The sequence below is a fragment of the Podarcis tiliguerta genome (genome assembly GCF_965153285.1).
Source record: "Podarcis tiliguerta genome assembly, chromosome: 1".
Taxonomy (NCBI): Eukaryota; Metazoa; Chordata; class Lepidosauria; order Squamata; family Lacertidae; genus Podarcis; species Podarcis tiliguerta.
The window spans coordinates 52,963,923-52,977,748 of NC_139534.1; the positions used below are offsets into that span (position 1 = coordinate 52,963,923).

The following is a 13,826-nucleotide window of genomic DNA, read 5'->3' on the forward strand; positions in this document are numbered from 1 at the left end:
GGAGCTCTTTGATGATTTATTTATTATTATTGAACGGTATTACTATGCTGCCCCATAACTGAAATTCTCTGGGCAGCGTGCATTTTTTTTTAAAAAAGGTTAAGATTCATGATAAACATTTTTTAAAAATACAGCTGCAATATAAAACATGGATTAAGAATTCAGTCTTTACAGTTTAAAAAGCCAAAACCTCAAAACTCATTAAGAAGCCCCTGGAGGGCTGTGTCTCTTAGCCACTGGTATCATTCTCAATTTGGTATGTGCAACACTTTGGAATAACAATGCATCAATCAAGTTGGTATGTAGAGATGGCATAGCAGCCAACTCCTTGGGGCCAATGTTCCCCCAATAAAATATTTGAGGGAGCTGGGGCCCCCAAAGTTGAAGGGCATTGCTGTTCAAATGGTGTGTGTGCTCCGCATCTTGTGATCGATTATGTTGGGCAGGGCTTACCTCTCCCCACCCCAATATTTTATTTGTTTGCACCTCTGAGAGATGGAAGATGGTGTGCAGGCATCGAGTGGTGGCTGCACCACTGCGTTGCCCGGCCATGCGGCTTTGCCCCAATGCCATGCTCCTTGGGTGTGGAGATGCCAGTGAGGCTGTCTTAGCAGGGGAGGTGACTTGGCATCCCTCCTTCCCTCCCACCATCCTGTGACTCTCCAGAATAGCCGCTCGGCTCAGCTGCTGCCTGCTTTTGCTTCGGCGAAAAGCAGCGAGTGACTCATAGCCTGAGCGGCTCGCCACACAGAATTTTAAATAAGGGAGCCAGAGCAGCCAATGTGCAGCTCGTCTCTAAGCAGAGCCAGTAACAGCGGATGGCTGCCTGCAGGAGGAGCAGGAAGCTGCTGCTGCTGCTGCACTGAAAAGGAGGAGGCAGAGGTGGTGGAGGAGAAGAGGAGGTGTCTCAAACAGCCACCCTACCTGAGCCACTAGCAGGGAAATGGACACATGTTGAGTGATCTCCAGCAGCAGCAGCAGGAGGGAGGGCAAGAAGAGGCCAGTCACAGCAGCGTGAATTCGGTGGACCCCTGGCTGGAGGCAGGCAGCTCTCCTTCTCATCAGCAGCGAGGTACAGTATAGCCTCTTTCCCCACCCCCACTCCTGCCTTCATCCCATCCTGGTCCAGCATCCTCATGTCCCTGACATTGCCAGGTGCAGGGCAGAGAGAGAGAGTCTTCCGCAGGGAGCAAAGCCTCATAGCAGGACCCTTTTAGATGGGTTTGCCTTTGCCTCTCTTGTGCTTGGCTCACAGGTTTGGGGCTTTCTTTCTCCGGAGTGTCAAGTCCTTGCTGCAAAAAAATGAAATAAAAGGAAATAAAAGGGTGTGAGGGCCCCCTAAGCATCTGCCAGGGCAGCAGAGAAGACTGCAAGGTATGTGCATGCTTTGTGAGTTGTTCAGAGAGCAGAAGAAGGAAAAAGGGGAGGGGGGACATTTCAGAACAGGCCGTGTATGTGTCTGCATTCTCACCGCCCAGCATGTCCACATTTGGGCATGCCCACAAAAGATGCCCGTGATGTGTTCTGCTTGGGAAATCTGGAGCCTCCTGAACACGACAAGTGACAATGCAAACCCCCTCCCCCAGGGCAAAATCTAGTGCAATAAATCAGCAATCCTTTGATGAGAGAGAGAGAGAGAGAGAGAGAGAGAGAGTAGTAATATGAGCTGAGACTCAGCTCTAGGGAACAGGTCTCAGTTTGGGAAAATTGGAAGCAATGCAGATGAGAGTGCCTCTGAGCATGTGTAGAGTACTTTCCCTCACCAAACTCTGTTCTTGTGGGATCAGTGGCCAGGGCTTCCAGGTCAGAGGGTGTGGCTGTCAGTTAGGTGCAAGCTCCAGCACTGCTTACACACAGAAATTAACCACCACTGCGATCCCAAAATATGCATATGCCACAGTACTCCTGGCACACTCTCATTTGTGTGTGTGCGCTTTTGTACATGTCATGCCTTCAGTTCAGTCCCATCTACTGCACATTATTATCTCAGTGTGTGCTCCATGTCTCCAGTTTCTCATCATATTCAAGGGTCCCTTCCTCCTCAGGCAGGGGTTTGAACTTTGGGCATGTGCTAAGTGAGATTTTGAGCCCTTATCTCCTGCTCTGTTGCACAGGACACTGCATCTTGTCCCTCTCTTGGTCTTCCTTTGGCGCCAACAGCCTATCATTTGGGAGTGACGTGCGTCTCTCTAATCAAATCTGTCCTTTTCTTCCTCCTCTTGCTTCTCTTGTTTATTGCCATGGGTCTAACAAGCTTCAGGTATGAGCCGTGCCCTGACCATGCTCAGCAGTGTATAAATACATGGCCTCAAAGCCCCCATAGTCTGAATGTAAAAGTGGGGACAGCTAGGCAGATAGACAAGGGAGTCCAAGTAAAATGATACTGGCTTGTATGAGAGAAAGATACATTATTGGCAAGGCTATAAAAGGTCGTAAGAATTAAGAGCTGCTTTAATCGTCAGCACCAGTGGCCCATCTGGCCTTATTAACAGCAGCCTTTAAAGGAAGTGTCCACAGCACATGGCTTTAATAGATTAATGTCCTTGTCAATCACTCCCAGTAAGACTTGCTGACTCTTTAACAGCTGTTTGAGCAGCAGAAATGCAGTAGGAGCAGGACTAGCCTGCAGGTACAGTGGTGGGAGGAGCTCCACTTTCTTCCAGCTTCTGGTAAAGAGAAGACAAAAGTTTCCTTGCCAACGGAGAGCATCATGCAAAAATCTGGTTGACATCGTAGCCTCTGTCACTGCTTTCCTTCCTCCCCCACTTCTCTCCTGCTTCCAGCTGTTCCTAGCCATGCAGCTGCCCCTTCCCTGCCTCCTCCACTCTGGGCCGCAGTCCCACGGAATGTCTGTTTGGGGCTTTCCACAGAGCCATGCCCTGCTACTGTTACTGACATCTACTTTTCTCAAGTTCCCTCCTCCGCCTTACCCTCTCGAGCACTCCCAGTCCTAGTATGTAACCAGCAGAATGGAGTGGGCGAGGGCAAATGTCAAATGCAAATGATCCCGTTCTTGCATTGCTGCAGTCTTGAACTGCCACCCTTTTGTCTGAGTACGGTCTCGGCGGCGGAAAACCCTTGTGAAGAGGATGTATAACACACTGACCATAATGGAAAGGGAGTGCATGCTCAGGCTCAATCCCTGGCATTTCCAGTTAAAAGAATCAGGTAGCAGATAATGAGAAAGTCCTCTGCTGCAAACCCGTGGAGAACTACTTGCCAGTCAGCATAAAAAATACTGGGCTGAATGGGACCGATGATCTGTCAAGTATAAGGCAACCTCATATGTCCATCAGTGATAACAGAAACGTATTACCTAATTACATGGTGTGTGTCCCCTTTTATCCCCACAACAACCATTTGAAGCAGGTTGGGCTGAGAGAGAGGGAAAGTGATTCAGTCACCCAATGAGCTTCATGGTTGGATGGAAAGTCAAACTCAGATGTCACAGGTCATTGTTGAAAACTCAACCCCACAAACTATGTTTCTACAGTGGCACCTCGGGTTAAGTACTTAATTTGTTCCCGAAGTCTGTTCTTAACCTGAAACTATTCTTAACCTGAAGCACCACTTTAGCTAATGGGGCGTCCTGCTGCTGCGGTGCCGCCAGAGCCCAATTTCTGTTCTCATCCTGAAGCAAAGTTCTTAACCCGAGGTACTATTTCTGGGTTAGCGGAGTCTGTAACCTGAAGCGTATGTAACCTGAAGCATATGTAACCTGAGGTATCACTGTATTTTGGAGTCGGCCCACTTTCTCAGTCCCTTCTCATGGTGTTCTATACATTTTGAAAGGGGGGATTCTTTCATTGTAACATTCTAAATAAATGAGTATTGAGACTCATGACTATTGAGACTGCATGGAAAGTAATACTCTCCAACCCAGAGGTCCCCCAGGCACCCCTTATTCATGGCATCATAGACACATACATTAATGAATGGACCAGCCCAAGCTCAGTGTTAGATAAGAGAAGGAAGATGTTTCATATGCAGAAGGTCCCCGGTTCAATTCCTGGCAACTCTGGTTAAAAGCAAAGCAAAACAAAAATAAGATGGTATGTGGGTGTTATAGACCGATATACTTGGTGCTGCGTTTAGCTAGAATCATCTACAATACATGCATAGGAGACCCTAATTCATTTTTAGACAATACCAGCAGCAGTCTTAACAAGCTGCTTGCTCTGGAGGCACTACATTTAAGTTTACAAAACTTCTTTTGGGAATATTCAGGAGGAAGTGGTTTGTCAAGATCAGCCCAAGCCAACACAAAATACAATGAGTTGAAAGTTACAGAGGCAAATTAAAACAAGAAATAAAGTGCATGTTTATAATTGCAATTAGCAAAAGCAGTAGATGCACTGTTACAGGGCAGGGTGTTGGTCTTAAGCTATACAATAGCTATTATCGCTCAAGGAGCAGTATTTTGACATTCAGGGATAATTAGATGTTGAAGCAACAGCAGGCTCCAGCTTAGTGATTGCAGGGGCATTCCTTGTCTCAGAAATCTATTACTGTCTTAATTATCGTTGGGTTTAGTCAAATTCTTAGCCCAACATTTACCAGAATTTCTGCAAGCCTACACCAGTATGTTTCTGACACCCTTCTGTGCTGAAATGTTGTTTTCAAGAAAGCTGTTTGCAATGTTTTTCCAGGAGCTCTAACAATGTATGACTGAGGTTTATTTCATGTCATTATTTCCTCAATTTGTACACTAAGAGCAAGCCTGTACACGTCTGCTCAGAAGTAAGTCCTATTAAGCTCAATGGGACTTACTCCCAGGTAAATGTGTATAGGATTGCAGCCTAGATCCACAAAAGCAGTTTAATGTTACCTACAATCCTTTTGCTTAGAGACTTTTGCAATTCCTGTCCCAGAGGAGTGTTTACTTCCTCTCCCAGACAAAACAACCATTTGTATGCTTTAATGTACAGAGACATACACATATTGAAAGCTGACCAGCACCTAAAACTGAAATGGAGCTCTTTTTAAAAAACCTAGCCAGGTGGGAGGGGGGACCCTCTCATGAGTCCTATTTAAATCCAGCAAGGAAGCAATGCTATCCACAGTCTACTTTGTCCAACTATTTTGAAGAGAAGACAGAAAATCCCCAGAGGGCTATTAAGAGACCAAGTCTCTGCTCAGTGAAACCCAGTAGCTACGTAGGGCTTACGCAAACAGAGGGATTACTCAGCTATGCTTCCTTGATTAGCTATAAATTACTGCCTTTTAACCCTTGCAATCGTTTCCCTTTGCTTTGCTGTTTATTATTTACAAACATCTGTTGTGTCATCTCAAGCTGTTTGCCTGTGCTCTCAAAGTCCTCTTCCTATCCCCATAAAGAGGCTTTTCCTCCCCATAACCCTGTACACAGCAGCAACCCCCCCCCCCCATTTCTTTATGAGATTGGTGACTGGAATGGCACATGACTCTCCAGAGGAGGACATCATTAGACTATCATTATTATTATGCCACACGCCATTCCTTTTACATCCTGACACTTAGCGGCATGCAATCTGAGCCAAGCAAGTTGTTGAGCTGTCCATAGCAATATCCAGGTCACTTTTCTGAGTGCTTATAATTAATTTAGAACTCAGTGTCTTGCGTAAGGTTGTCGCATGATTTTGAGCTGTGGCTCTTAACTTTCCATTAGTTCTTATTCACCACAAATATAGCTACACACCCTTGCCATTTCTTTGGTCCAGATGTCCATGTGTTCTATCCTTTCTCCACAGGTTATGCCACGCCTCAGACTTACTGGTTGCCTGCTAATGAAAGAGAAGGGTTGATATTTGCCCAAACGTTGTATGACGGTCCATAGATCTTAAACCAAGATGGCAGATGGAAAAAATGCTCCTTTGGGAGGCATCTTCACTACAGTGCAGCAGGTGATTTTAATAAATATATATATATAATAGATTTGCTTTTCAAGCACTGGTAAAACGTTTTTGCTGTGGAAAATGAGATTTGTCTACAAATTACTTCAGTTCTTTTGACTCAAGTTCTTTGACTATGAGCCCTGCTCAGAGTCTTCTCAGTTCACACGTTATGTGGGGAAATCTATACCCTAACTAGTTCACTGGTCTCAAGAGGAAAAAAGCATAACAGATTTGCACAGCCAGTGAAAACAAGTCTTACAGCACTTAAGACTAACCAAATTTATTTATTTGATTCCATTTATGAATTGCTGCCCATATATATCTCCAAGCAACTTTACTACAAAAACAAAGACAATAAAAACAACTTTAAACAATTCCGTCTCTAAAAACAAAAACAATTCCACATAAAAAAACATTTCAGATCCTATACAGATTGGGATAAATTGTGACATAAGTTTAATGCTAGAGCTCTTTAAATCTTTAAGGTGTCACAAGACTTGCCTTTTCTGCAGCAGGCTAAGATGACTACCCTTCTGAAGACACTGCAGCAGTGTTTATTCTTTGAAGTTTGGTATTCAAGAAGTGATAGCTCAAAGCATTTCCCCTCTTTAAAACCCAGAAATGAGTTTTAAAAGACATTGGCTTTGATCCTAGGATAAGTTAACTCAAGGAAGGTCATGGAATAAAAGTGTCCAGTTCCCTTACGTCTTCCCAAAGTCAACTTCACGTCACAAAAGCCTCTTCAGAGGGTGAAGGACCATATGAATAATGTACAATGGGGCACAGGGGGTTTCTGGGAAAGGGGAGAACTGACCAAAAGTGGGCAGGCCTCCACCTGATTTTGGGCAATTCCCCGATATGTTTTTCAGTGGGTGGGGGTAGTTGCAGGAGCAACAACAGGAAACTGTAATTCCATAGCTTTTAAAAACTTAACTTTTCTTGGGATCCAAGCTCTCCTGTTTTTAATATATATTTGTGGACTGGGCTTTGCTAGTGATGTTCAAGAGAACAGAAAGCCTCTGTTTACAGATGGTTGCATAGGACCAACTTTTTCTATATGGATCAGTGATACTAATCAGCCAGTCATTTTACAATATTATATAATATATCAATATAGTACTATTTATGCATAAATTGCAAAAGAATATTTACAAAGAATGAGAGGGCAATGTGACATAGATTTGTTGCTGATATGACATAATAACCTATTGCCTTTATCAGGCTAGTGAAAGCTTGAGTTATCTGATAGGAATCTAGAAGTACTGAATGTAAGATTTTGGAGGTGTCATTCTGCAACTATTGTTACAAGGTTGCCCCAGGTGATCAAGTACTCACTATACCAATAGTATTCATTATAATCACCTGTGGATCAAAAGATGGTTGCTATAAATTTTTGGCACATGAAGTAAATAATTGTGGATTTGAGCAACTGACTTGTGTGATTTTGTGATGTTATGAAATATTCATGTCTGTAAGAAATGACCGATCTTTACTTTGTTTTCATTCTCCATGTGAAGTCCTCTGAATAAAGCCATTCTAAAATTATTATTTTTTTTACATTTGGAGTGTCTATATCACAATATGTCTGCAACTTTGATTCCCTGTATGGAGGGAATCTAGTAATATATTCTCTGCCCTGCACCTTAGACCAGGCTCCTTCAAGATCCACCAGCAATGATGCTTCAAAGTAATCCTTAATGTCTAAAATGATAGGTGCAGGGCTTCAGGCCTTAAAAATCCTTTATCATACTTTCTGCAGTGTAAGTTCAGCTGTGATCACTCCATGTTGAGTGAAATATGCTTCCTTCACAACGTTCCAGGTAGCTGAAAGCAAATTCCAGGGCTGAGCCCTGTCTCAAATTAAGCCCTTGTGCAGGGGAGCCCTGCCTTTCCAGGAGCAATGGCAACACTGTACCTACACACCTGCATGTGTATGTACAGATGCACATTAGCACAGATATTGTAGCTTTTCTTGACTGTTTATCTAGGGGTGGGTGTTGGGAACTGTTCAGCAGTTTTACTTCCTATTCTGGTTCAGCAAGGACCTGTCACTGCTGGGCCTACTGTGTTGCCATGGTAACCGAGGAGTCCACAACAGCTTGGCACCAGCATTTCAGGCTAAATTGACAGGAATTCTTCTTCTTTTAACCAGTGTCTGCAGCTGAGGATTGGTAAGGGCTAAAACTGACAGAGCTCATAGCTGCAGGATTGAACAGTGGCTCTTGGAAAAGACACAGGAAGGACTGAAATGGATCCAGAAAGAAAGGGGAGATATCCAGAGCTGTACAGTAAAGTGGCCATAACAGATATTCCAAAGTGGAAGATTGTAATGGAGAGCATGGGATGGGGTCAGGGCCTGTGGTAAAAACTCAGGATAGAAGAAGGCAAGATGGAAGAAAAAGACTAGAGGATCAGATGGGATTACACAGGTGTGCTCTGCAGGCAACCAATAGGAAACATCAGACAACTGTGACATGGACTAGCCAACATTGGATCTTGCGATCCAAGCCTATGTCCTAAATCTCCTGTTCTACCTGTCTCCTGAGGTGAATCGCCATTTATCCAATCTCTTTTTGGCTTTGCTCCTCCCGCCCCTCAAATAAACTGGAGACCAAGGGATCTTCTCCTTTCTGGAATGCAGGAGGGGATGAGAAAGAACTTGGCAGTTAAAATATCAGATTGTGAGAGACACTGATCATAGAGGAGTGGAGAGAGAACAAGAGGAGAGAGGGTAAAGGAGGGTCTTGAACGGATGGATTTGGACACAGTCTGTTGTTCACCTTCTGGATATCTAAAATTGTACAGTGCACACGACAGTAAACTTCACAGTCCCAATCTGGGGAAGAAGGCAGACAAGATTAGGAAGGCAAGTTCAATTTAAATGGATATCAGGGTGGACAACCCTGCCAAGCATTTTACTCTCTATTGTTTTGAGGGCTCTTGTGACCCCATCATTGTGAAATGTGAATGTGGGTACTATTGGGGAAGGAGACTGGGAACAGGGAAAAGGGGTTAGCATTTTTCTATGCCTCTCTGTATTAAGGGACTGTTTTCAGGCACCATGTGATTTATCAGTTCTGCGGATTGGTATGCAGGATGGTGAGGATGCTGAGACGGCCTTTCCTGGCACGGAGGATGAGGAGGATTTGGACAAGACCTTGGCTATCGAACGGTTCGGAGACTTGATCAGCAAGTCTGTGTTAAGAGACCAGGAGAAGCTAGGTCGCAGCTACAGCGAGAGCGACTTTGAATGTACGTATGTCTTATAAACAAACTGGCCCCAGTTTATAATCAGAGCACAGACCAAGCACAGCCTTCGGGTAGGAACCATATTTAATGGTATGGAAGGCCTGCTTAAAATAGCCTATTTTTGGGTTGCTGTATTTCAAAAAGTGAAAATCTGGACACAAGTTGTTGATATTTTTAGTGGGGGGGGGGGGAATCTGGATTTCCCCAGGAATTTTAACCGATTTCTGAAAATTCTGCCTGGATGCTATTTTCTGCAGATGAAACCTGGGTATGTCCGGGAAATTCCAGACAAATGCCAGCTCTCTTTATATATCTCCTGCAGAACAAATTAAACCCTATCTTAGACCAGTGTGTGTAAAACAGTTATGGTCTTTCCACACCATCAAGCTGGAAAGTAGTAGAGTTTACCCAATCCAACTAGAACTGAAACAAATGGAAATGATACTTTAAGAAGCGAACTTTAGATTCTGCGTTTCAAAAACTTATACGTACTCAACTTTTGCAACACTGTTTGGAGAATTTGGTGAAACGGGTGTGTATATGTCAGTAGTAACATTTCAGTGGCATAGCTCAACATTTTCAAACTGAAATTTGATATCTAGGGGGAAAAGGATTCACAAATACAAGTTTCAATTATTTGACTTCAAATATTGTCATTAATTCCAATTATAGACAATATATCATGTTGATCAGTTACTGTACAAATTATCCATTTGTCTCTCTGACTGGTGGCAATTGATTTTGAGTAGCTAATATCTGATTTCATTCTCCCCTTAAAGTTTATTGTAAAGCTGTTTCACTATGAAACCTTATTGGAGGTTGCTTCATGGAAGCCAAACTGGCTATAGACAGGCAGTTTTTTCTGTTGCTGCCTAGGATTTATCAAAGAAGTTAGTTTCACATATTCATCCAGCTGGAGCCCCAGATATCGGGCTTCAACCAAATTATTAACTTTGTTTATTTCTGTACTGTTATGAAAAATAGAGGGGGGGCAGTGGGAGGTGACAAGAGTTTCTTTGTGCTTGCAGGTGAGGCATAGTTTCCTTGTTCATCTATCCTGAGAGAGAAAGAAAGCAGCAGCAGCTGTTTCTTCTTGTGTAGAGTGTATGGTGAATACACATATAATATTTTTAGAGCAAGCAGGCTGACCTGGAAGCACTCTCACTGGTTTCATTCTGAATGTAACTTTCCATTCCATGGCTGACTTCTTAAGATTATTTTTTTGCAAGTTGATGGAAGTTTGTCAGTGCTGATTTGCTACTAGATACAGGCAGTATCATCAAGAACCCCCACCCCCAAGGTAGTTTTATGCTTAAAAATATAAATACCGGTAATAAGGCGATCAATGGATTGATAAATGCTCATGTGGCACTTTTGAAAAATTAACAAAAAGGTGGACAGTTTTCATGAACTATAGGGGAGGAACAAGTGACAGGACAGCTAACTTTTTTTCTATCTAGATTTCCCCCCAATCTGGCTGCTGGTTGAGGTTGATGAGAAATGTAGTTCAAAACTACTGGAGGGCACCAAGTTGGGGAAAACTGTCATTTCTGTTGTGAAGCTTAGAGAAAGCCCTGAAAAATAGACAGTGAGTTCTGTTTTTATATTATTTCTGTTTTCACCCTGATTGTAATATTAAAATAATTAAGTATGAAATGAATCACTATTAGTGAACATGCTTGGATTCTAGCAAGCCACTGATTTAAAATACAAGGTCCATTTTCAACTGCTGCATGATAGCCACCAGTACCAAGCAAAGACAGCATGTGTGGCTGGTGGTGCATGCAGGACTCTGGGGTCTAGGCACACAGCCCAAATGTCTTGCTGGCAGTGACAAGCTAAAATTTGGTGCGTGAAGAATCCACTATTGTGTTAAGCAACTGCTCCCCTACCAAGAATTGATTGTGAACATGGGCACTTGGATCCACTTCCATCTAGATTTAGGCCTGCTTTGGGGACTAAACCAGCTTTGATTGCCTTGATGGATGACCTGTATCAGGAGAGGGACAGAGGGATTGTGACCTTGTTACTCTTACTTGTTCTCTCAGTGGCCTTTGATACCATTGACCATGGTCTCCTCCTGGATTGACTGAGTGGGGTGGACATTGGAGGCACTGTACTACAGTTGTGCTGTTCCTACCTGTGTGGTTGAGTCCAAAGAGTAACACTGGGGGGTGCACTTCAAGCCCCTGACATTTGTGCTGCGGTGTTCCACAGGACACCATTTTGTCTCCAATGTTATTTAACATCTGCATGAAGCCGCTAGGAAGCTTAGGGCAAAAAAACCCCTAGATAAACTAGTGATCAACTGCAAAGGGGACTTGGAGATTTGGACATTTTGTATGAGAACTACCTTTTATTTATATAACAAAGAATTTTAGTTGATTTTACTATGGTTTTACTGTATATATCAGGGGTAGGCAACCTAAGGCCCATGGGCCACAAGTGGCCCACAGGGATTGTTTAACCTGCCCACGAGCTGCCCCCAAACCAAGCCTCTCACTTGGTGTGTCCCTGCGCGCTGCGCTAAACCGGCGCAGCACAATGTGGGGACTCGCTTCTGTGGTACCGGAAATCGCATCTGCAGAGAGGTAGACATCAGAAATCGCAGGCGCGCACACTCACAATCCAGCCCATGGAGGGATCTCCACTGGAGTGAACCGGCCCAGGCGAGGTAAACCTTGCCAACCCCTGGCATATATAGTGACTGTTGATGTTTTTGGATAATGCCATGGCCTTTGGCTAGTGCAATAAAAGTTTATGAAATTTATATGTATCTGAAACAGGAGAGGGCGTGCAAGCCCTGGTAGACTGGATGATGGTCAATGAAATGCGTTCAAATCCTGGGAAGTTGGAGGCTATGTGGGTGGGTGGTTCCTCCTGTGTGTGGAAGATAAGCCAGTGATTTTTACAGTACGTATCATTCCTTCCTCATTTCCCACCAATTAAACATTTCTGACCAACATTTATTCTGCTTGCCCCCAAATGCTGGCTGTTGCAGTTCATGGTTTTCTGTTTCCAAAGACATGCTCTGGTTTGTTTACAAGCAAATGACAGCCCTTGCACATGCTAACATGTTTAACTGCATGTGCAGTTTTGGTCTGATGGGGACTAATTCTATGTTACGTTGCTAAGCTGCACAGAGCATTCTTCAGCTTCATTGCTAAATTCCAAATTAAAATGATGTCAAACTCCATCAGATCATTGACCTCAGACATGCAGGGATGCCCGGTAACATCCCCCAAACCAGAGTGCTCTGAGCTGTGAACTCAAAGCACTTCATTTCTATTTTAACACCAGTGTCCTTACCCTCCACAAACGACTATAATATGCTATATTAAGACTCAGCCGTTTCATAGAAGTAGAGAGGAATGTGGTGTAGACAAACCTATTTTAGAATAAACCCTGAGCAAAGCTTTGATATGCCTCACTCAAAATGAATATTTATTTTAGAAGAACACAATGGTTGCTGTTCTTGTTGCTGTTGTTTTTTAAATTGCCCTATGTCATAATAATTGCCACAGTTCTAGATCCATTTCCAGGATGACTTACTCTCTTGGCCTAGACATTAAAACATAAGTCTGAGCCTATGTTTGGTAGGCAGTATCTAGTTATAGTAACAATGGTGTAGGTTAACACTAAAGCTAAAAGAATATAGCTTAGGACATGACATTTGTATAAGCCATGGTATAATTTGGTATGATTGTCATAATCAAATCCATGTCATTCTAGGCCAATTGTATTGCAGTTCCCATGGAGACAGTGCTTGAGCTAATTTCCTTCAGCATCAAAGCAAATAAGTAAAGCATTGAAAGCAAAAGCACAAAACACAATGGAAAAACCACAGGAATATTGATGGAATCTGATCCATCAAGTTATGATCCATCAAGTTATTTGGGGGCTTTGCTTGGCAACATGTAGAAACTTGTAAATGTTATGGCACTACTTTTCCATGTATGATGATGGTAGTTTAAGATGTTTTATACATGCTGGATCCTTCATGTTGTCTTGTCACTTTTTGATGGAGGATATTAGTCAGGAGTATAGATATGACACATAATATAATTTTTATATGATATCTGCATGTAGATTATATTGATGAAAATTACAAGTATGCATTTTCACAGAATAGTCTTTGAGAAGTTGTTGTTGTTGTTTGGCTGTAAGAAGTTCAAGCTTCCTACTTGTGGCACACACTGTTGTTTAGACCACATAGCCTGAGTAATAACCACTACTGATTCAGATCCAGAAACTATGGCTTACTGACAAAAGGGAGGCAAAGTGAATGCTAAAAAGGACTGGTAAAATTCAGGGTTGTTTCTTACTTACAGAGTTAGACTGATGGAAGCAAGATGGCAGCTTTGGATGGTGAACAGAGTTGTATGGTGCACTGCTGTTTTGAGGGAAACATCAATATTGTTTCTTGGATTGTTTCACTGACATCTGATGATTTCTTTGTATTTGGGGCTACTCAGCAGTGCTCATTCATGTGGATGCTTCCACTATCACAGTCATGAACTCTACTGGAATATCTTACAAGGCAGGTTTGACTTTGGACAACTAACTACATCAGGGAGAGTAGTACTCCAGAGAGTAATGCACAGGCAAAGCCACAGCTGAGCCCAGGAACAAGAACAATCAGGATTCTTCTTTCACAAAGCATCTCTTCTTTATAAGCATAGCTTCACTCTGAAGCAGCCCCCT

General features: G+C 43.1%; 1 protein-coding gene across 4 annotated transcripts in view; it reads left to right on the forward strand.

Annotated features, from left to right (window-relative positions):
* Positions 1-727: 727 nt before the first annotated feature.
* The window catches only part of SLC4A3 (solute carrier family 4 member 3), a 45,431-nt gene continuing 32,332 nt past the window's right edge, over positions 728-13,826 (forward strand). For 3 of the 4 annotated variants that reach the window (XR_014512635.1, XM_083446321.1, XM_083446323.1), the window contains exons 1-2: positions 8,609-8,739; positions 8,969-9,125. Coding sequence is in view for 3 of the 4 variants with exons in the window: in XM_083446321.1 (XP_083302447.1) it covers positions 8,626-8,739; positions 8,969-9,125 (271 nt within the window). In the remaining variant the exon portion in view is untranslated. Of the gene's footprint in view, positions 1,073-5,729; positions 5,883-8,608; positions 8,740-8,968; positions 9,126-13,826 lie in introns of those variants that run through there. The other variant, XM_083446322.1, reaches the window with a different exon arrangement.